Source organism: Passer montanus, unplaced genomic scaffold (genome assembly GCF_014805655.1).
Source record: "Passer montanus isolate IOZ18808 unplaced genomic scaffold, ASM1480565v1 scaffold157, whole genome shotgun sequence".
Taxonomy (NCBI): domain Eukaryota; kingdom Metazoa; phylum Chordata; class Aves; order Passeriformes; family Passeridae; genus Passer; species Passer montanus.
The window spans coordinates 67026-93320 of record NW_024362827.1 but is presented as its reverse complement, the minus strand read 5'-3'; the positions used below and the strand labels follow the sequence as shown (position 1 = coordinate 93320).

The window sequence follows — 26295 nt, the reverse complement described above, 5'->3', positions numbered from 1 at the left end:
TTGGGCACAGGAGGATTGGACTTGCAGGGACCCCCGTGGCAGGAGGGGTGATGGATCTGACCCCGTGTTCTCAGGAGGATAATTGATTATTTTCTAATACCTTAGGTTAAATAATAATAATAATAATAATAGTATAATGAAAACTCATGATTCTTTCCAGAGCCCTGACACAGCTTGGCCCCAATCGGCCAAGGAGTGAAAACAGCTCACAGCAAAACCCAAAGAAACAATCACCTGTGTTAAAATCGGACTCCATGTTCTCAGAAGGCTAACTTATTATTTTATGATACTGTATTGTGTTAAAGAATACTGTGCTAAAGAATACAGAAAGGATACTTACAGATCATAAAAGATATTAAAAGATAATAATGAAAAAATAATAATAAACAATAAACAATAAATAATATAATGATATACAATACATTATACAAATGAGACAAGAATTGTTTTCTTTTTCTCTGAGGCTTCTCATCTTCCCAGGAGAAAAACCCTGGGCGAAGGGATTATCTCAGGGAGTGGAATGCCAGGCAAAAGGAGCGTTTCAGGGAAGCCAGGAGCGGGGAGAACGTCCCTGGTGTCCTTGCAGGGATCCCGAGGCACAGAATAAATATTGGCACAGCCCTGTCGGGCAAATACAGCCAAAGCTGCCAGGCCCTGCCCTGGCTTGTGGGACAAACTGTTCCCACTAAATTTTTTGGGGAAAAAATTCCCATTTCCCACCCATCCAGCTGCTGAAATCCCCTGGGATCGGGGACACCCAGCTGGGGACCCCTTTGGGATATTCCTGTGGTGCAGCATTCCCGGGGAGAACCCCCAGCACCGCAGGGGTGGGAGAGCCAGGCTGGGCTCGGGGGGACCTGAGGGGTCTTTGGGGGATTTGTGGGGTCTGTGGGGTCTTTGGGGCATCTGTGGGGTCTGTGGGGCATCTGTGGGGTCTTTGGAGGGTTTTTGGTGGATCTGTGGGGTCTTGTTGCTTTAGGACACAAAATAAAACAACGTGGACATTGGACTCTCCAAGGTAAAAAAGAAAGAGGTTTCATTTTGGACTCCAACATTTCTGGATTTCCAAAGGTGACAGTGGCTTGGAGGGTGACAGTGGCACCTCCCCAGTGACCCCGGACAAACCAACAGCCCAGCAAACTTCTCCTCCTCCACGAAAGAATGCAAAACAATGAATTATTTACACAGAGGGCGTTTAAAAGTTCATGACAGGAATGTAAACATCAGAAGGCTTAAAGGAACTTAAAGAAAACAGGGTGACAGGGGCTTTGAGGGGGTCTGTGGGGTCTTTGGGAGATCTCTGGGGTCTTTAGGGGATCTGTGAGGTCTTTGAGGGATCTGGGGGGTCTTTGAGGCATTTGTGGGGTCTTTAGGGGATCTGTGGGGTCTTTGAAGGGTCTGTGAGATCTTTAGAAGATCTTTGGTGGCTCTGTGTGGTCTTTGGGGGATCTGTGGGGTCTTTGGGGCATTTTTAGGGTCTTCAGGGGATCTGTGGGGTCTTTGAAGGGTCTGTGAGATCTTTAGGAGATCTTTGGTGGCTCTGTGTGGTCTTTGGGGGATCTGTGGGGTCTTTGGTGGCTCTGTGAGGTCTTTGGGTCATTTTTAGGGTCTTCAGGGGATCTGTGGGGTCTTTGAAGGATCTGTGAGGTCTTTGAAGGATCTGTGAGGTCTTTGAGGGATCTGGGGGGTCTTCGAGGCATTTGTGGGGCCTTTAGGGGATCTGGGGGGTCTTAGAAGGGTCTGTGAGATCTTTGGGGGATCTGTGTGGTCTTTGAGGGATTTGTGGGGCCTTTAGGGGATCTGGGGGGTCTTAGAAGGGTCTGTGAGATATTTGGGGGATCTGTGTGGTCTTTGGGGTCTTTGAGGGATTTGTGGGGTTTTTGGGGCATTTGTGTGGTCTTTGGTGGATCTGTGAGGTCTTTGAGGGATCTGGGGGGTCTTAGAAGGGTCTGTGAGATCTTTGGGGGATCTGTGTGGTCTTTGAGGGATTTCTGGGGTTTTTGGGGCATTTGTGTGGTCTTTGGTGGATCTGTGAGGTCTTTGGGGCATTTTTAGGGTCTTTAGGGGATCTGCGGGGTCTTTGAAGGATCTGTGAGGTCTTTGAGGGATCTCTGGGGTCTTTGAAGGATCTGTAGGGTTTTTGGGGCCGGAACCAGCGGGGATTTGGGACGGGGACAATGCCCTGCATCCCCTCCCCCCCGCCCAGCTGAGTCACCTCCGGGCTGCCCAGGGCAGGTCCCAGGAAGGAGCTGTTTGCCAAACCAGTTCTTCCATCTGCCACCCTCGTTCCTGCAGCTGGCAGGGCCGGGTCTGCCCAGCGCCCTCTGCCCCTCCTGCCTCCCAGATGTCCCCAGATGTCCCCAGCTGTGCTGCAGGGATGCTGCGGGGTCCCTGGCGTGACACCGGCTGCCCTCCGTGGGGTGATGTGGCAATGTGGGATCTTGTAGGAGTTGTGGAATGTTGTAGGAATTGTGGGATCTTGTAGGAATTGTGGGGTCTTGTAGCAATAGTGGGATCTTGCAGGAATTGTGGGATGTTGTGGGAATTCTGGGATGTCGTAGGAATTGTGGGATCTTGCAAGAATTGTGGGATCTTGCAGGAGTTGTGGGATGTTGTAGGAATTCTGGGATCTTGCAGGAATTGTGGGATACTGCAGGAATTGTGGGGTGTTGTGTCTGAACAACTCAGGCCTCAGAGAGCACCAGCCATGCCGCTCGTAATTGTTTTTAGCAGAATTCTCTCAGAATTTCTCAGAATTTTCTCTCTGTAAAATCCATCAAAGTTACCAAGACATCAACTGTGCTAAAATAAGAACCAAGAAGCTGAGAAGCCAAATACCAAGACCACAAAAACTGGACTGCAGAAGACTGGAAATCACCTAGACTGCACCCACAGACACTGAGAAACAGAGGCAGGAAACGAGAGAAAAAGAAAAAAAATCACCAGTCAGGAATTGTGTACCCAGTAATTTGTAGAATCTATAAGAGTGTGTGGAATGAAAACAATAAACAGCTTCTGCTTAACCATGTTGGTTAATTGCCCAGGAGTCCTCGACCTCCCACAGCAGGGTGATTTGGGGCTCCTTCTGTTCCACATTTCTCCTCGCAGAGAAAAGCAAGGCACAATTTTTCCCAAGAATATTTCTGGGTTTCACACTCGCTGAAGCTCAGAGAAAGGGAGAACACAATTCTTATCATTTGCTGGGCCTGTGCTGTACCAAAGCAAACTGGACATGGGAATGATTTACCCAGAGTGATGGTGCTGTGTCCCCTGGGCCTGTCAGGGCCAGGAGCGTGTGTGTGTGTCTGGAGAGGCACAGAACAGCCACAGGACTGAGAGCAGCACGTGAGGCTGTGGGCAGGGCAAGCACAAACAAATTCAGTTTAATATATGTAATATGGTATAAAAATAATTAATTAGCCTTCTAATAGGATGCAGCCAGGTGCATCATTCTCTCCCCAACTTTCTGGGATGCCTTTGATACTAAATCCTTCTGTCCTTGTCCTTCCATCCCTGTCCATCCATCCCTGTCCTTCGTCCCTGTCCTTCATCCCTGTCCATCCATTCTGGCCCTTTCATCCCTGTCCTTCATTCCTGTCCTTAATTCCTGTCCTTCCTTCCTTCCTTCCATCCATCCATCCATCCATCCATCCATCCATCCATTCGTCCGTCCATCCATCCATCCATCCATTCGTCCGTCCATCCATCCATCCCTGTCCTTCATCCCTGTCCTTCATTCCTGTCCTTCCATCCATCCATCCATCCATCCATCCATCCATCCATCCATCCATTCATCCATCCATCCATCCCTGCCCTTCATTCCTGTCCATCCATCCATCCATCCATCCATCCATCCATCCATCCATCCATCATCCATCATCCATCCATCCATCCCTGCCCTTCATCCCTGTCCATCCATCCCTGTCCTTCTGTCCCTGTCCTTCATCCCCGTCCATCCATCCCCTTCCTTCCTTCCTTCCTTCCTTCCTTCCTTCCTTCCTCCCATCCCTGCCCACCCATCCCTGCCCTTCCACCCTCCCTTCCCTCCCATTTTGGGGTCCCAGCCTGGCTGTGCCCCCAGCTGCCCTCCCTGCAGGGATCTGGGGCTGCAGGGGAGGGAGCAGCGGGTGGCAGCCGCAGGGCAGTGGGGGTGGGAGTTATTCCAGCTGGGAGGGAGGATCAGGAGGGCAGCACTTCCTCCTCCAGACACGGCTGACGAGCTCTGCCCCAACCAGGCTGGGACTCGGGGCTCGTGTTTGACCTAGAATTGGAGCCAAGCTGCCCAAACCTGCCCGTCTGGGAGCTCCTGACCCCGAAACACACGAGGTGGACACTCCCTGTCTCTCTGTCTGCTCTGCTGAGCATCTTTCCTGCTGCCAGCCCCTCAGACATGGAGTTTTCGGTGTCCTCGGGAATTTCTCAAGCAGGTTCAGTGGTTCAGAGTTATTTTCTGATCAGCTCAGGCTTTGGGTGGTGCTGGGATTTTTGTTTGATCCCATCTCCAAATACACATGGACCCATCACATGCGGCTGCTGGGGTAACTCGTGGGGTTTCAGGGGTCTCTCAGCCCCAGTTTTCCCTAAAGGGGGACAGGGAAAACTTCCCCAACATCTGAGCTCCAAGTCCTTGGCCAAGCTGCCAACCCAAACACTGGGGAGAGCCTTGGAGGAGCTCCAGGAATCTGCTGTCCTGTGGGGCCTCAGGTGGTTCCACCCCAAGGGAACCCTTAGAAAATTTATTTCTAGAGCTGGATTTCCACACTGTGTTGAGCCTGGGCTGAGAGAGGTGATTCCAACAGCACAACAAATCAGGGCTGGAGCTCTGCAGTCACTGCATAAAACACTGCTCCTCTGGTTGAAAAGAACAATTTACATACCTAAAAAAATCCCTTCTGACCCAGGAATGTGCAAGGCCATGGAAAAACCAAAGGAAGGTGTTTCCCAAAGGCCACTTGGACCCTCTGGAGCTCACCGGGACGCTGTGGCTGCAGCCCTGCCCTCCCTCCATTCATGGTTTCACTCTGCAGCAAGGGCAGAACTGGGGGTGTTTTAATTCAGCGCAAGCACAACATTGATTCCAGTTTGGAAAACAGCCTGGAAGTGCCTCCTCGTGGAGCTAATTCGGGGCTTGCATCTCCTGGGAGCCCTGTGGCTCGCATTTTGATGAGCTCCCTCCGGGGAGAGGAGCTGCATTTCTGTGGAACCAGGAGGGATCTGGGTGTTCTTGTGCTGACTAAACCCACCCACGCCTCGGGGCTTATTTGCAAGCAGATCCTGCATGGCTTGTGTCAGCCCTGGTGGAAGGGCCTGGTGTTCCTGGGAGCTGGCACTCTGGTATTCCCGGGAGCTGGCACTCTGATATTCCTGAGAGATGGCACTCTGGTATTCCTGGGAGCTGGCACTCTGGTATTCCTGAGAGATGGCACCCTGGTATTCCCGGGAGCTGGAATTCTGATATTCCTGGGAGCTGGCACTCTGATATTCCTGGGAGCTGGCATTCTGGTATTCCCAAGGGCTGGCACTCTGATATTCCTGAGAGATAGCACTGATATTCCTGGGAGATGGCACTCTGGTATTCCTGGGAGCTGGCACTCTGATATTCCCGGGAGCTGGCACTCTGATATTCCTGGGAGTTGGCACTCTGGTATTCCTGAGAGATAGCACTGATATTCCTGGGAGATGGCACTCTGGTATTCCTGGGAGCTGGCACTCTGATATTCCTGAGATGGCACTCTGATATTCCTGAGAGATGGCACTCTGGTATTCCCAGGACCTGGCACTCCGATATTCCCAGGAGCACCCAGGTCACTCGGCTCTGGGTAGGGCTGGGTTGATATTTATCACCCCTGGATGCTGCCTCTGTGTCTGGGGTGGTGCAGAGCAGCTCCAGAGTGGGGAGGGCACTGCTGGGCCATTTCAGGGCTGGGAATTCAAGCCCTGGAGAGCTGATGCCACCAGAGAGGGGGGTGGAGCAGGAATTCAGGCCTGCCAGCCCCCTGGATCTCCCTTATCTCCAGATAAAGATCTGGAATGTCCCCCAGGGAAAGCTTTGTCAGTTATTTTTTGGGGCAGAGCCCCTGGAGTGTGGGAGATGAGGATCACCTCTTCCATCAGTGCAGGGAGATGGATGGGAAAAGGGAGATGGCAGAATCCTGGAATTGTTCGGGTTGGAAAAGACCTCTGGAGATCACCCAGCCAGGGTCACCTGGAGAGGGGACACAGGAACACACCCAGGTGGCTGCACTGGTGCTCCTGGCTGCCTTTTCCAGCAGAGTTTGATGGGAAAGGCTTTGTTATCCCAATCCTTTAGGTGGGAAAGCTTTGTTATCCCAATCCTTTAGGTGGAAAAGCTTTGTTATCCCAATCCTTTAGGTGGAAAAGCTTTGTTATCCCAATCCTTTAGGTGGGAAAGCTTTGTTATCCCAATCCTTTTGGTGGAAAGGCTTTGTTATCCCAATCCTTTAGGTGGAAAAGCTTTGTTATCCCAATCCTTTAGGTGGGAAAGCTTTGTTATCCCAATCCTTTAGGTGGGAAAGCTTTGTTATCCCAATCCTTTTGGTGGAAAGGCTTTGTTATCCCAATCCTTTAGGTGGAAAGGCTTTGTTATCCCAATCCTTTAGGTGGAAAAGCTTTGTTATCCCAATCCTCTCTCTCTCCCTCCCGGGGAAGGGAAGCAGAGGCTGCAGCAGCAGCACGGCCTCAAATCGAGTTTTTGCCCGGCAGGGAGAGCCCCAGGCGGTGGCTCAGCGTCCCCATCCAGGCTGGTTCGGGAGGCGTTTGATGCCTGACGATAAAACCCGATTTCCGCCGTGCCGTTGACTCATCGCCGTCCCTGAGCCTCATTCCTGCCCGGCCCTGGCTGTCCCCATCGGTCACGCAGCACAAGGACACCGCTCCCGGCCCTGGGGCCCCGAGGCGGCTCTTTGATTGTTTCACGGCCCCAGGCGCCCGGCAGCCGCAGGAGCCCCGAGTTTGGGGCGGTTTGGGGGATTTGGGGCGCGGTTATCGCCCGTCCCTCGCTGTCCCAGCCCCTTTGTCCCCTGCGGTGGCGGCGGGGGCTGTGACCGTGTTCTGCGGGCGGGATGGCACGGCAGAACAAGGGCTGGCATGTCATTTGGGGCTGGCTAAAGATTAAGCTCCGGCCAGGTGCGAACGAGCACCTGCGGCCCCGGAGCGGCATTCCAGAGGCACGGGTCACAGGATGGGCGAGTCCCGTGCCCGGCCGGCCACCTGCAGCCGGCTCTCCGTCACGGCAGAGCTCCGCCGGCTCTGCTCTGCCTGGAAAGAGTGTTCTAAAAATTGCCAGCCTTCCCCCAGCTAAAGTAGGTGAAATATTTATAAACCCATCCTCTAGAGAAGACCTTTTGCGTAAGCATCAACCGCTCCGGCTTCAAAACCCGCGCCCTCCCCCCGCCCCGAGGCAGCTTGTGCTGCTTACCCGGGGAAGGGGCAACTTTAATTGCGTTTGTCTGGCACGGTGGCACCTTTCCAGGGCCACGGGGAGGGCTGGCAGCAGGGAAATAAAAAGGGAATTTCTGGATTTCCTGCCTGGGCTGCGCTCTGTTCCAGCCGCTGTGGCTGCGCGTTAATGCCGGGGAGGGCGCGGAGGGGTCGCCCCACTTTTGGGGGGAGGATGCGACCCCCGCGGGGGGCAGCTGGGAGGGGTGAGGGTGAGGAGGAGGAGGGTGAGGAGGAGGAGGGTGAGGAGGAGGAAGGCGGGCACACGACGCCGCTTCCAGCGCCCGAGGGATGCGGCGGGGTCCGGCGGGGCGGCTCCGGGGGCGGCGGGGATGGGGATGGGGATGGGGATGGGGATGGAGAGGAGCCCCGCTCCGCCCGGCCCGGAGGCGGAGCCAGCGCCCGGCGCGGCGGGATCGGGAGCCACATCCCGCAAAGGAGGAGCGGGGCCGGGCACGGCAGCGGGGCGGCGGCGGCGGGGCCCGAGCCCAGCGCCCGAGCTCCAGCAGCGGGGCCGCCCCGCAGGATGTGGTGGGACGAGCGGGTGTCGGCGCGGTTCCGGAGGAACCTGCAGCCCACCCTCACCTACTGGAGCGTCTTCTTCAGCTTCGGCCTCTGCATCGCCTTCCTGGGGCCCACGCTGCTGGACCTGCGCTGCCAGACCCAGAGCTCGCTCTCGCAGATCACCTGGGTGTTCTTCTCGCAGCAGTTCTGCCTCCTGCTCGGCAGCTGCCTCGGAGGGGTCTTCAAGAGGACGTAAGAGCCTGGCAAACTCAGCGCTGCTCCCCCGGGGGTCCCCGCAGAGCCCCCTCCCTTAGCGCGGATCGCGGGTGGGCAGCGCCGGCCGCCCCGAGCCGGGCTTGGGGGATGAGCCGGGCTTGGGGGGCCTGAGCCCGGCTTGGGGGGCTGAGCCGGACTCGTGGGAATGAGCCGGGCTTGGGGGGCTGAGCCGGGCTTGGAGGCTGAGTCGGGCTTGGGGGAATGAGCCGGGTTTGGGGGAATGAGCCGGGTTTGGGGGCTGAGCCGGGTTTGGGGGCTGAGCCGGGCTTGGGGGCTGAGCCAGATTTGGCTGAGCCGGGCTTGGGGGGCTCAGCCGGGTTTGGGAGGTTGAGCCGGATTTTTCTGAGCCGGGTTTGAGCCGGGTTTAGGAGGCTGAGCCGGGCTTGGGGGCTGAGCCGGATTTTTCTGAGCCGGCTCTGCGGGGCTGAGCCGGGCCGTGGGATGATGCTGCGTGGGAAAACCATTCCCGAGTGGAAGCGAGCGCGGGGGGCGTCGCGGAGGGTCCGCAGCCTCGGAGGGGAGGGGGTTCCCCCCGGCAGCCCCGCTCGGTCCCGGCGCGGCTCCATCCCCGGAGCAGCACCGCTCCCCGAGCCCCGCGCAGCCACAGCCTGAGCGCCGAGCTCCAGCCACAACTTCCCGCGAGGGTTTTGTTCTCTTGTTTTGGGGTTTTTTCCTCCTTAACCTTGGCTGTTTATCGCCCAGGAATATATTTGGAAGCGCGTTTTAACAACCTCGGCGTCGGGAATGGTGGCAGCGCCGCGTTTTGCAGGAGTTTGGGCGAACACGTGGAGGGATGCGAGCGGTCCTCGTGGTGTGGCAGAGGGGAGGGGGCGACACCGGGCCGGGGGGGACCTTGAGGGGACCCCAGAGAGCCCCAGACAGGGACTCGCAGCCAGCCCGGTGTCCGGGATGTGCTGCAAATAAACACCCAGGCTGGCTCAAGGCTGAGGATTGCCAGGGAGGCGTTTGATTTGGGGCTGGGTGACAGCTCGGGATCAGCTGATTATTTACGCTGTCACCGCTCCCGGGGCTGATGTAACGTGGCAGCCCCGTGTGTGTGACATCCACGCACCCGAGTGGGGCTGAGCAGGGAGAATTCCCCAGGAATCCCTGAAAAACCTGGATTGGTGTTCAATATTTGTGGATCGAGGGGAGCCCTGGCTCCCGGAGCCCCCGGGAATCGCCTCCGTGGGACGCGGAGCTGTGCTGGGAGCTGCGGGAGGAGGGGACAAGTGCGGCATTGGGGACAGCACTGGGGACCCTGCCACGGCGCTGGGTCAGCAGCAGAGCCTCTGCCAGCCCCCGGGCTGCCTCGCATATGTTTGGGAGGGAAATGCAGAATTCCTGCTGCCAGCTCCTTCCCCGAGCTCCGGCTCTCGGCTGCACAGAGCCCGTCGGGGCTTTTGTGCTCGGGCATTCCCAAACTCTGAGCTCCACAGCTGCATTTTGGGGGGAAAGAGTGTGTTTGGTGCTGGTTGTAGACCAGGATGTGCTTGGGATTTTGGAGAAAAGGGGATTTGTGGAGTCGCCAGTGGGGACTGACAGCCCTGCCAGGCAGGCAGGAGGGAATATTTGGGATATTTGGAGCTTGGGAGTGTTGTGGGGAGGTTACTCAGAGCCTTGCAGCCTCCAGATGAGTGGGAATAAGAATTGTTCAGGCTCCAGGAGCTCGGGTACAATCCCTTCTTCAGGGATGGATGGATTGAGCCGTCCTGCCAAGGCTTTATAAATCAAATTACGCCGCCCTCAGGGCCTCGGTGCCGCGCAGGGAGGAGCACTGGACAGGTCATCTTTTCCAGTTAGGAGGTGGAAAGCTGCTGGGGAGCATCCCTGAGCCCGGCTGCGAGCTGAGGGTGATTCCTGGTGCCCGAGGGATGCAGAATTTGCTGCTTCCTTTGGGAGAAATCAGTCTGGGTGACCCCTGAGGGACAGCAGTGCCGGGGTCTGGGGCAGGAATGGGTGGTGGCACCTGCACCCCGGCTCTCCCATCCCCAGAGGAGCTGCTGGCTGCTGCTCCTGGAGCTCTGGGAGGAGGGATTTCAGTGCTGCTCTGTCCCTTCAGCACGACCCAGCTCCAGGATTCCCTCTGTTGCCAGATTTTAAGGAAATACAAAGTTTGCCACGGCCAGGGGATGGAGGAACGACGCTGCTGCTCCGTCCTGCAGCCCTGGATTGCTGCTGGTCCCTCCCTGAGCTTTTTGGGGTGCAGAGGCAGGGCTGGGCGAGCAGCCCCCCAGGAAATGGGGTGTGAGCTCTCAGGTCCGTGTGTGGGATGTGTGCCCAGGAAATGCAGCTTTTCCCAGGGGGGGCATCCCCGGGGCTGGGCTGGAGCCCTCCTCAGCCCCTGCTGCTGCTGCTGGGGGGCTCCAGGAGCACAGAGAGCCCCCAAAAGGAGCCCTGAGCTCCTCTGAGCACCCCAGGGGCTCCTCTGGCCTGGAATCAGCTGGAAAGGATCCCCAGGAGCCCCCGATGGGGTGTGGGGCTGCAGGAGCAGCGACGGAGGTGGGATGGGACCAGCCTGGGCTCAGACACACGAGGGGAGGTGAAATTTTGGGGAATTCCCACTCCTGGCACTGCCAGCTCCAGCGGGCAGCTCTGTGCACCTGCATTTCACTTCCCTTCCCCGTTTTGTTGCATTTCAGGCTTGGGCTGTGAGGTTAAAGCCCCGCACACGCTGCTGGCAGAAGCACCAGAGTGCCCCAGATTGGTGCTGGGAATTTTTTAAAATTCAGAAACGGCGTTTTTGTGTCTTGTTGAAAATCTGCTTTTGCTCCCAGGGTTTGGGGCTGATCCCAGTGGTGTGGGCAGAGATGAGGAGGGCACTGGGGAGCCTGCCCTGAGCAGGCTCCTCTCAGCATGATCCACCCCATTCCTGCAGGGCTGGGGAGACGGGACCCTTTTACTCTCCTGTCACAGCCCCTGTGTGTGTCACCAGCTCCCAGGGACAGCCCTGCTCTGTCCCTGCCCCCACATTCCCACCTCCGGGAGGTTCCTGGAGCTCTCGGGACACTTCACTTGTCACTGCCAGAGAGCAGCACAGGATGAGCCCCTTGGGGCCACACCAGGCCCCGAGGCTGGCCCTGCTTCCCGCAGCGACAAGGGGATGATCCTCACCTCCTCCCCATCCTCACCTTGTCCCCTCGGGGCGTTGGGTTTCTAATGATCAGTTTTGCGAGGCTGAGCTGGCCTGATTATCATTTTTCTTTTTGATGTGAAGGATTTGGAAAACACTCCCTGAGGTGGGGAAAAAAAAACAAACCTGTGCTGGGAGCTGGAGAGATCCTGCAGCAAGGGAACGGGAGGTGGGGGCTCCTAAATCCGTGTGGGAGGGACAGGGGAAGCTGTGCCGGCCTTGGCTGCAGGACTGGCTCTGGAATTGCCCATCCCGATCCTATGGATCAGCCCCAGCCTCTCCTGGGCAGCTGCGGGCTTGGGATGGAGCCAGGGCGTGCTCTGAAATGAAATTTGGGACACGGCGAGGCTCGTTTCACACCCTGCTGGAAGCGAGCCTGCCCTGGGCTGTGCCAGAGCTGTGCTGGGCACACACAGACCAGGCTGTGACATCAGGGCTGCTTTTCCAGCCCTTCGGAAGGGCTTGGCATCATCAGGACAGGCTGAGCTCACGGGGTGCCTCGCTTTGGGTGCCCCCCAAGGGTTTTGTGTCTCAGGAAATCACCCCTGGGTGCTGAGCTGAGCCCCCCAACTCCACCTGGGCGCCTGGCACTGGCGGCAGCAATTCCTTGGTCCCCCCTCGTGCCAGGGCCAGCAGGGCTGGGTGCCACCCTGGGCTGGTGGCGTTTGCAGGGGGCACAGTTGTGTCATTAAGCCACGGCTGGAGGCAGGAATTTTTACCCGGGGCGACATTTTTAGTGCTCATTAAGGACACAACATCCCCCAGTCAGTGTTTCACTGGTGATGCCCCTGCTCCCCAGGGGGGTTCTGCACTGGAGGCGTTCTGGGGATGCTCTGGGAGGTTTCCCCATCGCTCCCGGCCTGGGATTGCCCAGCTCTGGTGCCTCTGCCCCTCTCCCCCTGCTCTGCACCCTGCAGGGAGCAGCCTCGGCTCTCCCGGCTCGGAGCTGCTCCTCTCCCATTTGCCAGGCGCTTTTCCTGCCGTGACTGTGCACATCTCGCCCGGCTCCCTCCCTCCCTCCCTCCCCCGGGCCGGGGCTCACCTGGCCGCGCTTCTTCCGCGACGCCTCCAGCTGTCGTCCTGCAGGGTCCCTCCCTCCCTCCCCCAGACATCCCACGGCTCCGCTGTCAGAGGACCATCAGCAGTCACAGCTTGGAAAATATTGTCTGCTCCTGCCCTGGGCTGGGCACCGGGAGGCTCTGGCACGGCCAGAGGAGCCGGGAGGGGCACGAGAGGGAAGGAGAGGGAAGGAGAGGGGCAGGAGGTGCCCTTGGCCCAGCAGGAGCTGCAACAGGACATGGAGGGTCAGGTCACTGTGGGGCTGCAGATGGAGGAGGGCAGTGACATGGCCAGGGCTGTGACAGGGACAGGGACAGTGACAGGGCCAGGGACAGTGCCAGGCCCAGATCTGTGATATGGCCCAGGGACAGTGACAGGGCCAGGGACATTGACAGGGCCAGGGACAGTGACATGGCCAGGGACAGTGACATGGCCAGGGCTGTGACAGGGACAGAGGGTCCCTCCCTCCCTCCCCCAGACATCCCACGGCTCCGCTGTCAGAGGACCATCAGCAGTCACAGCTTGGAAAATATTGTCTGCTCCTGCCCTGGGCTGGGCACCGGGAGGCTCTGGCACGGCCAGAGGAGCCGGGAGGGGCACGAGAGGGAAGGAGAGGGAAGGAGAGGGGCAGGAGGTGCCCTTGGCCCAGCAGGAGCTGCAACAGGACATGGAGGGTCAGGTCACTGTGGGGCTGCAGGTGGAGGAGGGCAGTGACATGGCCAGGGACATTGACAGGGACAGGGCTGTGACAGGGACAGGGACATGGCCAGGGCTGTGATATGGCCACAGCAGTGACAGAGCCAGGGCCAAAGATCCCAGCCATGGAAAGGGACAGATCCCGGCCCTGGGAGGGGACAGATCCCATCCTGGGAGGGATGGGATCCTGACCCTCAGAGGGGACAGGTTGTTATTCCTCCTGGAATATGGATTTGGAGGGGTGGTTGCTCTTCTCCTCTGCATCTCAGAGGCATCGCCCTGCAGGAGGTGGCAGTGTCCCGGGCTGGCTGCAGGGGTGGGTGACACCAGGACGAGGGGTGGGTGCAGGGGTGGGTGACACCAGGCAGTGCCCCAGGCTGGCTGCAGGTGGGTGACACTGGGACAAGGGCTGTGGAGCATCTCCCTCCTCTCCCAGGAAAGCCCTGGAAAGGGACAGATCCCGGCCCTGGGAGGGGACAGATCCCATCCTGGGAGGGATGGGATCCTGACCCTCAGAGGGGACAGGTTGTTATTCCTCTTGGAATACAAGTTTGAAGGGGTGGTTGCTCTTCTCTGCATCTCAGAGTCATCACTCTGCAGGAGGAGGTGGCAGTGTCCCGGGGTGGGTGACACCAGGCAGTGCCCCGGGCTGGCTGCAGGGGTGGGTGACACCAGGACGAGGGGCGGCTGCAGGGGTGGGTGACACGGGGCTGAGGGCTGTGGAGCATCTCCCTCCTCTCCCAGGAAATCTGGGGCTGCAGGAGCTGGAGCTGCAATTCCAGGGCTGGGAAGAGGAGGTGGGGACAGTTTGGCTGTTGGATTATATCTTTTTCTGACCTAGAGATGAGGTGTTTTAAAACCTTTTATGCCATTTTCAGTCTCATGAGAAGGGTGAGACAATACAGGCGTTACAATTCACTCCACCACAATCAGAAGCTATTTCCTGGTTACAATGCACTACAAGTTCTTGGTTTATCAGCTTTAGCCACCCCATGCTGTAAATGCCTTAAAGCCAATTTTCTATAAATCCACTTCCCACACGTGACCCCAGGCTGGCTGCAGGTGGGTGACACTGGGACAAGGGCTGTGGAGCATCTCCCTCCTCTCCCAGGAAATCTGGGGCTGCAGGAGCTGGAGCTGCAATTCCAGGGCTGGGAAGAGGAGGTGGGGACAGTTTGGCTGTTGGATTATATCTTTTTCTGACCTAGAGATGAGGTGTTTTAAAACCTTTTATGCCATTTTCAGTCTCATGAGAAGGGTGAGACAATACAGGCGTTACAATTCACACCATCACAATCAAAACTATCTCCTGATTACAAAACACTATAAGTTCTTGGTTTACCCAAGAACTTAGCCACCCCATGCTGTAAATGCCTTAAAGCCAATTTTCTATAAATCCATTTCCCACACGTGACCCTGCTCTGGTGGTGGTGGCCCTGATTCTGTCCTGCCTCTCCCTCCCCAGGCTGGCCCAGTCCCTGCGGGCGCTGTTTGCCTCGTCCCTGGCCATCTCGCTGGTGTTTGCCATCATCCCCCTGTGCCACAACGTGGTGGTGCTGGCCGTGGTCATGGCCGTGGCCGGGCTGGCCATGGGCTGCATCGACACCATCTCCAACATGCAGCTGGTCAAGATCTACCAGAAGGACTCTGCCATCTTCCTGCAGGTGAGAGCGGGCTCCTCAACCCCCTGGGCAGCTCTAGGATGGAGGAAATTCTCCCCAGAAAGGGTGGTTGGGCATTGGGAGGGTGGAGGCACCATCCCTGGGGGTGTCTGAGGAAAGCCTGGCTGTGGCACCATGGCAGGTTTAGGATGACCCGGGCAGGGTTAGGATGGAGTTTAGGAGGAATTTCTCCCCAGAAAGTGTGGTTGGACATTGGGAAGATGGCATCACCATTCCTGGAAAGCCTGGCTGTGGCACTGTGATGCCCTCACTGCCCTGGGCTTAGGAGTAATTTCTCCCCAGAAAGGGTGGCTGGGCACTGGGAGGGTGGCACCACCATCCCTGGAGGTGTTGGTGGCAAGTGGCACTCAGCTCTGGTGACACAGTGGTGTCAGGTCACAAGTTGGACTCGATCACGAAAATTATTTTCCAACCGAATTAATTCCGTGATTCTGAGGAGGAGCTGGGGGGGCTGTGCCACCCTCCTGCTCCAGCGTGTCCCCTCCTGCAGGCCCTGCACTTCTTCGTGGGTTTCGGGGCGCTGCTGAGCCCCCTGATCGCCGACCCCTTCCTGTCGGACACCAACTGCATCCTGGCCAACGGCACGGCCAACGCCTCCAGCAACCTGCCGCACATCCGCAAGTCCCTGGTGCCGCACCACCCCGGCAACCTGTCCCACTACGACCTGCCCATGAAGGGCATGGTGGTGACACGCGTGTCCTACGCCTTCTGGATCATGGCCCTCATCAATGTGAGTGCTGCGGCTGGACATCCGGCTGGGATCGTCCCGGGAGAATCCAGCTGGGATTGTTCTGGGAGAATCCGGCTGGGATCGTCCTGGGAGAATCCAGCTGGGATCAGCCCAGGAGAATCTGGCTGGTATTGTCCCGGGAGAATCCAGCTGGGATCGTTCTGGGAGAATCCGGCTGGGATTGTCCTGGGAGAATCCAGCTGGGATCGTCCTGGGAGAATCCAGCTGGGATCGTCCTGGGAGAATCCGGCTGGGATCGTCCCGGGAGAATCCAGCTGGGATCAGCCCAGGAGAATCCGGCTGGGATCATCCCGGGAGAATCCAGCTGGGATTGTTCTGGGAGAATCCAGCTGGGATAATCTCAGGAGAATCCAGCTGGGATTGTCCTGGGAGAATCCGGCTGGGATCATCTCAGGAGAATCCAGCTGGGATCGTCCTGGGAATATCCAGCTGGGATTGTCCTGGGAGAATCCAGCTGGGATCAGCCCTGGAGAATCCAGCTGGGATCATCCTGGGAGAATCCAGCTGGGATCATCCCGGGAATATCCATCCAGCTGGGATCATCCCTGCTCTGGGGGTTTGGGGTTTCTGGTGTTTGGGGGGTCCTGGAATGGAGGTGAGAAGCAGGGAAAGGGTCATTTGTTGCCAAATCCTGTTTTTATCAGGGCACTTCCCTGCTGGATGTGCTGGGAATGATTCAGGGGTCTGTCCGAGCTCTCTGGGAGCTGGGCCAGCAAACTCTGCTCAGAGGCAGAGTTTTTCCTTCATGCTCAGCTGGGGATGGCCTGGCAGGAGGGGTTTGGAAATATTCCCAGGGAAGCGCCCATCAGTGACCTGCATGATGGGACAGGGCCTCTCTCTAGTTATTATTTTCCCCAGAGATCACAGCAGGTGTAAAAGTCCTTCCTCTGAGGGGGAGAGGAGGGATCTGGAGTCCCTTTTGCCCAGCTGAGGAGCAGTAAAATGGGTGATGCTGCCTGGCAGCTCCTTCCCTCTGGAATTCAGCTCTCAGAGCTTGAGGATGAGCACATTCCCCTTCTCCTGTCCCTGCTTTGCCACCCCTCCACCAGCACCGGGCAAGGGGAGCTGCATTTCTTTTCCTTGGGCTCTCTCCATTTGTTAAATTATTTAAATATCCCCATTTTCCCATCCAGGGGTTTCCAGGCTCTCCCAGCTCCCTGTGGGAGGAGCTTGGGCAGGTGCTGGGATGAGTTTCTGGGTAGAATTACCCAAAAAAGGCCCAGCCTGGGAGGAGACACAGCTTTAATTACCTCCAGCTCTGTCTGTGCCACGGGAAATGTGCCTTTAATTACTCCAGAGCCAGCAGATCCCGAGCAAACCCCTTGAGTTTGGAAGGAGTTTCACACCTGCTTTGAACCCGATGTTGTGTCTGATTTGGGAATTTCCAGAGCCCTCTCTGTCCCCAGCAGCGTCCTGAGGGTGTTTTTGGGGAAGGATGGCACCACAGGCTGTGGGTTTGTGCCTCAGGACACACTCAAGTGCTGCACGCAGGGGTGGGTGGGTGGAATACAGAATTCCCAGGACTCCCACAGGCTGTGGAGGAACACCAGGAACGTGGAAGGGAGGCTGGGAGCCTCAGAGGTTTTGGGATAAGGGTTAAATAACAAACACTCAGTGGGGAGTTGGATGTGCTCAGCTCCCGAGCCAAGCTGTGATTGCCTTTCCCAAATCCTCATGGAGAAAAGTGATTTTATTTTATTTTATTTTATTTTATTTAAACCACTCCAACCTGCTGGAGATGCTGGGAGAAGCTCAGCTCCAAAGCGCTGACCCTTTTCCAGCAGAGGAAGATGATGGGAAGGGGTTTTTACACCTCCAGGGACATGGATGAAAAGAGTTAACAACAGAAATGGAAACCAGGAGCAGCAGCTTGCTTATAAAATGGCCAAATCCCACATTTCCAGCCCGGTTTTTGTGTGGATTCTGACAAGGCACGAGCTGAAATGATTCATTTCGAGCTCTTGCTTTTGTTTAGAGTGGAAATGTCTCAATCTGACTCTGGCACAAGTGCTCAGTGCAGAGCTGACAGCGGAGCTGTGCCGATGTTTTTGAAGCAAAATGGGTTTGCTTTGGGAAAATGAAGCAGCTCAGCATAATCAAAACAAAGCACTTGGATCACTCCCAGCCAAAATCTTTCACTCGACGAGAAAATTTTTTTGCCTTTTCATCCCGATTTTGGAACAAAACCTCCATGTTTTAGAGTTCAGTTCTCCCACAGAACGGAAATTTCATCACCCAGCCCGGTGCAAGGGCTGGAAATCAGGGAAATGTTGGTGGAGAGGGAGGTGTTTGTCAGGAAGGTGCTTTCCCAGGGGAGGTGTGGGACACTGCATTGTGCTCCACGGGAGCCGGGGATACAATGGCAGGGAAGGATCCCGGGTTCCTGGGGGGAACAGACAGAAATAGCAGCCGGAGGGAAGGAGGGAGCTGGAATATCCCCACGCTGAGCTGGGGATGCAGCAGCTTGTGGAGGATTTGGGGATGGATGAAAGCTGCCAGGTGAGGGAGGGAGCAGCTCTGGGAATTTGGGAAATGTTGAGTGCAGGGAATTGGGGGTTCTGCTTGGCTCTCAGCTCCTGGTGGGGAATGCTCTGGTGTCCCTTTTTCCCTTAGGAGAAGAAAATCTTCCTGCCAAAAAAAAAAAACAAAACCAAAACAAAAAAAAGGCAAAAAATATCCTGGGAAGGAGTTCTGGCACCAAAATGGCACCAAAATCTGGCTGTCCAGGAGGGATGGTCAGGAATGGGATGGGGTGGCCACAGCCATGAGTGGGACCTCCTAAAACTGTCCCAGCCTGGTTAAAGCAAAAAGGACCTGGTGGATTTAAAGGTGAGGGTGTGGAGAGCAGGGAAAACCCCAGAGTGGGACTGGGAACTGGGGAATCCAAATGGGGGGCCAGGGATACCAATGGGAGTTAAAGCAAAAAGGACCTGGTGGATTTAAAGGTGAGGGTGTGGAGAGCAGGGAAAACCCCAGAGTGGGACTGGGAACTGGGGAATCCCAAACTGGGGGCGATGGATACACCCCAATACTGGGGCCTGGGACTGGCTGGGGATGCCCCAGCAGATCAGGAGCATTTTCTCCCAGTGTTCCCCCTCTTCTCCCCTCTCTCCTATCCCCACCCCTCAGCATCTCCTGTCCCATCCCCATCTCTCCTTGCTCTGAAATTCCCTTCAGGCACCTCCCCTGCAGAATCTGAGCCCAGCACCTCAAACTGCCGCTGCTGGGGGAGCTGGGCTGTGCTTTTGGGGCGGTTTTGGGGTGATTTTGGGACGTTCAGCTGCTCACCCCCCCTGTGTCCCCTGCCCAGCTGCCGGTGCCCATCGCTGTGTTCTTCCTGCTCTACAAGGAGCGGATGGTGCCCTGCTTCAACGGCAGCAGCCACCCGCTGCTGTCAGCTGACGAGCTGGCCCTGGAGACACGGCCTGGGGACAAGGACGAGCTCTCCACCGCTGGCCACAGACCCCACGCAGCTGCAGGTGAGCTGGAGCTGCCTCTCATATGGGTTTGGGGGAGAAAAAGCCATATTTGAGTGTTTCAGGGTGTAGTGGGAGATCCAGCACTGCTGTCTGAGGAGGAAACAAAGTGTGCAAAGTGTGTGCAGGGGTCTCATCCAGGAATACCCAAACAATCCATTTGGTGCTCAACTGCCCTCAGATTCGATGGAATCTTCAACAGAGGTTGGTATCCCCATCCCAATGAGGCCTCCAGGCTGTTTCTCCATTCCATGTTTCTCCAAGCCAACCTAAAGCCAAGCCTGGCACCCCAACCCTTCAGGGACACGTGGCAGTTGTGCTCCTTCATTCCCTCCTGGTTTTGGGTCACATTTCTTACTGATTATTCAGTTTAAAAGTGGCCATTGTGCTGCAGATGCTGATTTTTGTAGGAAAGGAATAAGAAATAACAAATTTCCCCTCCCTTGTTTGAGGGGAAAAGTGAAATCCAGCAAGTTTGCTCTTGACCTCATGGCTGCACCCTGCCTTGGGGACAATGGTGACATTGTTCTTTCCTAGCCAGGAGAGACGTGTCAGAGTCAATTCTTTGGGTAAACAGTGAATCTCAGAAGTAAATATGGCTTAGGACTGTGGGGAGTGTTCTGTGTTATTCCTGGAAAGATGGCTTTGCCCCTGGGCAAGAAAAGGGAATTTCAGGGGATTCTTCAACGTCAGGAGGTGCTGAGATGTGGGAGGGCTCAGGGGTGATGCCAAGCTCTGTGTGTGTGTCCCCCTGTCCCAAAGGTGCCTTGTTGGGTGCAATATCCCTTATCCAGGGATTGGGATCTCTCCTGGGCAGGGCTGTCCTGTGGGGCGGCTCCAGGGATGAGGGGATTTGGGCCATGAGTGCCAAGGTTGTGTTTTCATTGCCTGTGAGAGCAGGGCCAGAACAGGGGAGCCCCAAAATGGGAAAAGGAGCATGGGCAGCTGCAGTAAGAGAAGTGGCAGCACAGCCCAGGGTTTTGGGGTTTGGGGAGCCAGGATTTTGGGGTATGGAGAGCCATGATTTTGGGGTATGGAGAGCTGGAATCCCAGGGTATGGAGAGCCCAGGATTTTGGGGTATGGAGAGCCAGGATTTTGGGGTATGGAGAGCTGGGATCCCAGGGTGTGGAGAGCCCAGGATTTTGGGGTGTGAAGAGCTGGGATCTTGGAGTGTGGAGGGCCTGGATTTTGGGGTGTGAAGAGCTGGGATCTTGGAGTGTGGAGGGCCTGGATTTTGGGGTGTGGAGAGCCCAGCATCCCTGGGGGTGTGGGCAGCAGGTTCCCCAAAGAACCAGGATCCCAGGCTGTGCAGATCCAGGATCCCAGGCTGTGGCAGACCCCACACCCATTCCCATTTCCTTCTGGAAGCTTAGCGGAAGGTAAAGGTGAGGTGGAGCCCCCCGAGCTCAGCAGTGCCCCACGTTCAGGGTCCTGGTGGGGTCTGTCCTGCAGCTGTCCCACCAAGCAAACCCCACTGAGGGCTGGCAGCCACCCAGCCCCGGGGGGACGTTCTGGTCAGGTTTGCTTTGCATTGTTCTCCACCAGGTCACGAGGATTTGTTCAGCTGCTGCCAAAGCAAGAACTTCCAAGGGGTTTCCTTCACCTATTTCGCCGTGCACATCACCGGGGCTCTGGTTCTCTTCATGACTGACGGGATCGTGGTGAGTTCAATGCCCAAATCTCTGGATTATTTTCCTTCCAAACCCTTGTGAAACCCCCAGGGGCTCCTCAGGGGTTAATGGTGAGAGGGGTTAGACAGGAATGGGAATTTCCCAAGCTCTCCATCTCCAAGGATAAGCAACTCTGAGCTCTAAATGTGATGTTTGGAGAGTGTGGAACTCCAAAAGGGCAGGGCAGCCCCTCGGGGAGGGAGGATCTCTGCAGGCTGGGCTTGTCCCTGGGACAGCTTTGCCCTTTTAGGACAGACTAAACCCCACATCCTGCTGCTGGTGGATCTGCAAACCCTTCCACCATGCCCAGGCTCTCCACCACGAAGAGCTGAGGGGCAGAGGAGCCTGAAGTCCCCATGGGGATGTGACAGAGGGGATTTTCCTGCAGGGAGAGTACTCGGGCTTCGTGTACAGCTACGCCGTGGAGGAGCCGCTGGCCGTGGTGCACAAGGTGGCCGGGTACCTGCCCAGCCTCTTCTGGGGCTTCATCACCCTGGGCAGGCTCATCTCCATCCCTGTGTCCTACAGGATGAAGCCAGCCACCATGGTCTTCATCAACGTGGTAAGGATGGGGTTAATGCCTTGGATGGGTTTGGGGCTGCAGCTCCTCTCACCCCTGGGGGGTTTGCACAGGTAGGGTGGGCAAGGTGCCCTCGGGGTAGCCACGATTTAAAATTTGATTGCCCAGCTTTCCTGAGCCTGCTCCTCAGCTGGAAAAGCACCAGGAGAGTTGGCACTAAAAAAATTGCCCATTTTATTGACCTTACACAGTGACTCCTTCATGCACAGGGAACATCCTGGGGTGGCCATGGCCAAGGGAAGGCAGGTCACGCTGTGAATTCTCTGCTTAGGCTGCAGCAGCTGGCAGGGCTTGCTGAAGTCAGTAATACACCTTGGGAAAGGGGCAGGAGTCCTTGTGGGAGGTGTAAGGAGGATCTGTGTGAGGACATGGCAGAAAACAGGGAGGGGATGGTCCCAATCCTGCTTCTTACAGAGAGAAAAAGCACGAGCAGGCATTAACTGCCAATTTATTTGAACCAGAAGTGATTTTGGAGGCTATATTTTAATAACAAAACACATTACAGTGTGTTACAATACCCATCTAACAGAGTGGGGAGAAGATTTTGGGGTGTTCTGAGTAAAAATCCACCTGGCTGACCCTGACCCTGTGCGGTGCTGGGAGCTGTTGTAGGACCCAGCAGCTCCTGGAGTCATTGCAGCTTTGTCATAACAAATCCAGCTCGAATTTGGCTTCTTCAGGATCCAAATTTCTGCTGAGCTGGAATATCAGAGCTCCCTCTGCTGACTCTGCCCTGGATCACTCGGGCATTTCCCAGAGTTTTTGGTTATTTCCCCTACAAGCCAGAGGTGAGGGAAAGTTGATTTAAATGCAGTTGCCTCTTTGGCTTTAATGCTGTGGCTGCTTTCTGAGCAGTTATTGAGAATTAATTCTGTAATTATTGAGAGTGACTTCAGTCTTACTCAGCAGAATAAAGAATTATTAGTGATTAAGACATGTAAATATTGTGGAAGGTACTATTGCATTTAAAAGTATATATTTCAAATAAAACCTTAAGTTTCTACATAATGAAATTAAGACTTGATTACAAAATTATATAATGAAAATTAGCAAATTCTTTAAAGCCGAATGGATTTTCTTTGGCCATTCAGTTTCTCAAACACTGAATTTTTTTTTCCTCCCAGCATATTTCCTCTTCCAGACCATCTCCCATTAAAAATAAACATATTTTCTCTTCCAGAACATTTCCTATTAAAACCAAACTCTAGACCCTGCTGCACTCAGCACTTTTCTGACTGATTTTTGTGGCTGCTGCTCACAGGTCGGGGTCCTCATCACCTTCCTGCTGCTCCTGATTTTCTCCTCCAGCGTGGTTTTCCTGTTTGTGGGCACAGCGTCCCTGGGGCTGTTCCTCAGCAGCACCTTCCCCAGCATGCTGGCCTACACCGAGGACATCCTGCAGTACAAAGGTGAGCTGCCATTTAACCAGGTGCATTTTTAGATCCCATCCCCTTTTTTCAGCTCCTTCCCTCCACCCCCAAGAGGCCGGGAAGTTCAGGTTCGCTTTTGCAGGCAGATTTGTTGCAGGGAAGTGTCCAATTCTCTGTTTTGCTAATGAATAAAGACCCCAGGCAGGGATCCAGCCTCGGTTCCTGGCTTGGGGAGCTCAGGGAGGGGCAGGAATGCTGCTTTGGAGGGAGCTGGTTCTGAAAACATCCCCAGATTACCTGAGCTGGAAACCCAGAGCTGGCCAGCTCCCCCAGGAGCTCCCTGGCAGCCCCTGTCTCGAGGGCAGTGAGACAGAAACACAAAAACCTTCCCAGCAAGAGGCACCATCACCTCTGCCAGCACAGACAGGTGATGGGAGATTGAATTTTTTTACTTCAACTTTCACCTTTCTGCACTACTGCAGGTCTGCTGAGGCATTTTCAGCATTAAGTGGGAATGCACACTGAGTATTTTTGATTTTTGTGTGGTGAGATCCACAGGAAAGCTTTGAAGGAGCACAGGCTGGCCCTGCTGGCTGTGTCACCCTGCTGCCACCACCCCTGCCCTGTTTCCTCACAGGTTGTGCCACCACCGTGCTGGTGACTGGAGCTGGCATTGGAGAGATGGTGCTGCAGCTGCTGGTGGGCTCGGTGAGTAGCCAGAAGCTGGCAAAACCCAAAATAAATTTGGAATTTTTGAGTCAAGCCCTCAGTTCTGCTCCTGGGCACTGCCTGAGCCTTGGCTTATCAGCCAGCAAAGCCCTCCCTGATGATCCACAAGGAACCTGAGTGATGTCTGATCCCTTTTTTTGTTTCCCATCCCTGCAGATTATCCATGATCGGGGCAGCTACAGTTTCCTGGTCTGTGGGATGATCTTTGGATGCTTGGCCTTCACCTTCTACGCCCTGCTGGTGTTTTTCCACAGGATGTACCCCAAGCCCTCCCCAGGTAAGGGAACCCCAGCCCTGAGCCCTGCTTTGGGATGGGAGCGAGAGCAGCACAAGCCTCACTCCAGAGATCCCAGCAAAATGCAAGGAAATGTTTATTTTCCTGCTGCTTCCTCTCTCCTTTTCCTGCTTTGTCTTGCCCACAAAGCCTTGGCAGCCACAGCTCAGGGTTTGCTTTCTTTTCTGCTGGAGAAGCAAGGGAAAAAAGCAGGAATCACAGACAGCACCAGCTTCCCTGGGCTGTTCCCTGGCTGAAATCCAGGGAATAAGCAGGGCTGCCATCCAAGGGCAGCTGTCAGGCTCTGGAAAAAGCCTCACAGATAAAGGATTTTTGAGTTATCACCTCAGTCTGGAGCTGCTGGTTGTTTTTATACGAAAGAAGCAGAGTGGGACAGAGTCCTGAGGGAGCTGGGAAAGGATTTGGGGAATCCTGAGGGAGCCGGAAAGGGTCTGGAGAGTCCTGAGGGAGCTGGGAAGGGTCTGGAGAGTCCTGAGGGAGCCGGGAAGGGTTTGGAGAGTCCTGAGGGAGCTGGGAAGGGTCTGGAGAGTCCTGAGGGAGCTGGGAAGGGTTTGGAGAGTCCTGAGGGAGCTGGGAAGGGTCTGGAGAGTCCTGAGGGAGCCGGGAAGGGTCTGGAGAGTCCTGAGGGAGCTGGGAAGGGTTTGGAGAGTCCTGAGGGAGCTGGGAAGGGTTTGGAGAGTCCTGAGGGAGCCGGGAAGGGTCTGGAGAGTCCTGAGGGAGCTGGGAAGGGGCTCAGCCTGGAGCAAAGGAGGCTCAGGGGGAATTTGTGGCTCTGCACAACTCCCTGCCAGGAGGGGACAGCCGGGGGGGATTTGGGATCTTGTCCCAGGGAACAGGGACAGGAGGAGAGGGAACGGCCTCAGGCTGGGCTGGGGAGGCTCAGGGTGGACATCAGCAGGAATTTCCTCCTGGAAAGGGCTGGAAGGGGCTGCCCAGGGGGGTTTGGAGTGCACGTCCCTGGAGGTGCCCAGGGAAGGCCTGAACATGGTGGGGATGAGGGGGGTGATTGAATAACAACATTCCTGAGGGGAAAACCTCACACCCATCGCCTTTAATCTCACTAAAGCATCCATTGAGGTGAAATACCGATTTAATCTGTTGCAGAGCTGGACGAGGCCTCCCCGGAGAAAGCAGCAGTGCCCGAGGACACGGGGCAGTACCAGCGCTGAGGGAGGCCCGGCTCCGCACAAGCAATAAACCCAGCCCCAATTAAGCATTTCTCCCAAGGGTGATTTCACTTTTAATGAACTGAATCATGCAAGTTCTCTGCAATCAAAAGCACAGTAGGTGGGGTGAGGCAGAATCGAGGAAATCCAGCCCAAAATGTCGAGCTGAGCACTGGGGTTGTGCCAAAAATCCTGCCAGCCTGATCCTGGGACTAAAAGCAGGGACATTTGCACAGCAGTTCCTCCTGCAAATGAAGTTTTTTCTCCTGCAAATGAAGTTTTTTCTCCTGCAAGTGAAGTTTTTTTTTCTCCTCCAAATGAACTTTTTTTTTTACCTGCTCAGGACAGAGGGTGAAAAGGAAAAGCTGCTCTCTGCTCCTCATCCAAGACTGAATGTCTCCTGGCTTGAATAGATTTTATTTCTGGCCCGTGGTGCACAGGAACCCCCTGGAATTTGCAGCACAATCCTGGGTTTTCATTCGTTTTTGCGACTAATTCTGTGCCACCTCCCTTGATCCTTCCAAAGGGGGGAAGTCCCACAGTGGCAGAGCCCCCAGGTGCACACAGGCAGCAGGGCCTGTCTCTATTTGCACATTTAATTCCTGTATATTCCACACTAAACAGTGTCTTACTCAGCATGCTCAGGCCTCTTAAATGATTTTAAGTAATCATTTGCCTTTTTTTTCTTTCTTTTTTTTTGGGGGGGGTTTACTTTTTGGGTTTTTTTTAAGTCAAGAATGAGCTGTGCTGGTTCCTTTTGCTTTAAGTCACTTCTCGAGCTGCTCCAGCTGCAGTGTCTTATTTTAATGTTGGTTTTATTTCCAACTTCCAAGCCAAGCTCCAAGAGAGAAGAGATTTTTTTTTTTTCTTTTTAAATTTTATTTTTGGGAGCCAGGCTCCAGCTGCTTCACCTGTGCAATCTCCTCATCCAGGTGCCTTGTGTAAGGTACTCCCACAGCCCACGCATGGCCTGTCCCAGCCACCAGGAGAGGACTGGAATTTTGGGGAATGTCAAACTCCTCGTGCCAGGAGTGGCTGTGGATGCAACTCCTTGCTTGAACTGCTGTATGTGATGTACATATGTACGTGTGTATATAAAGCAGTGTTTAATTAAAGGTGATTGATTGCTAATTGCTCGCTGACTGGATTCACTCCAACACCTCCAGTTCTCAGTTTTTAAACTCATTAACTTAAAATCTAACAGTTTTTTGGTTCTTTTTTTTTTTTTTTAATTAAAGTGGTTTTGGAATTTGCAGAGTTGTGGAATGGTTTGGGTTGGGAGGGACCTTAAATCCCATAATCCCTTAAATCCCATAATCCCTTAAATCCCATAGAGCCTGGATGGGATCTGCTCTGGGGTTGGAATAGAACTGGAATCTCTGCTAGGGCTGGAATCAAATCCCAGAAGGGTTTGGGATGGCAGGATCTTAAAAACCTTCTCATTCCAAG

General features: G+C 55.3%; 1 protein-coding gene and 1 long non-coding RNA gene across 2 annotated transcripts; one reads left to right on the top strand and one right to left on the bottom strand.

Annotated features, from left to right (window-relative positions):
* Positions 1-7817: 7817 nt before the first annotated feature.
* On the top strand, positions 7818-26078 carry MFSD4A (major facilitator superfamily domain containing 4A). The gene is made up of 10 exons (XM_039702597.1): positions 7818-8214; positions 14592-14790; positions 15299-15538; positions 18870-19038; positions 20582-20697; positions 21095-21268; positions 22548-22695; positions 23294-23364; positions 23542-23662; positions 24785-26078. The coding sequence occupies exons 1-10, from the start codon at positions 7985-7987 to the stop codon at positions 24847-24849; spliced, it is 1533 nt and encodes a 510-aa protein (XP_039558531.1). The 5' UTR covers positions 7818-7984; the 3' UTR covers positions 24850-26078.
* On the bottom strand, positions 17247-18860 carry LOC120499117. Its single transcript, XR_005626807.1, has 2 exons — positions 18490-18860; positions 17247-18373 (listed from the first exon to the last, which is right to left on the bottom strand). It is a non-coding gene; the product is annotated as an uncharacterized LOC120499117 (long non-coding RNA).
* Positions 26079-26295: the final 217 nt, after the last annotated feature.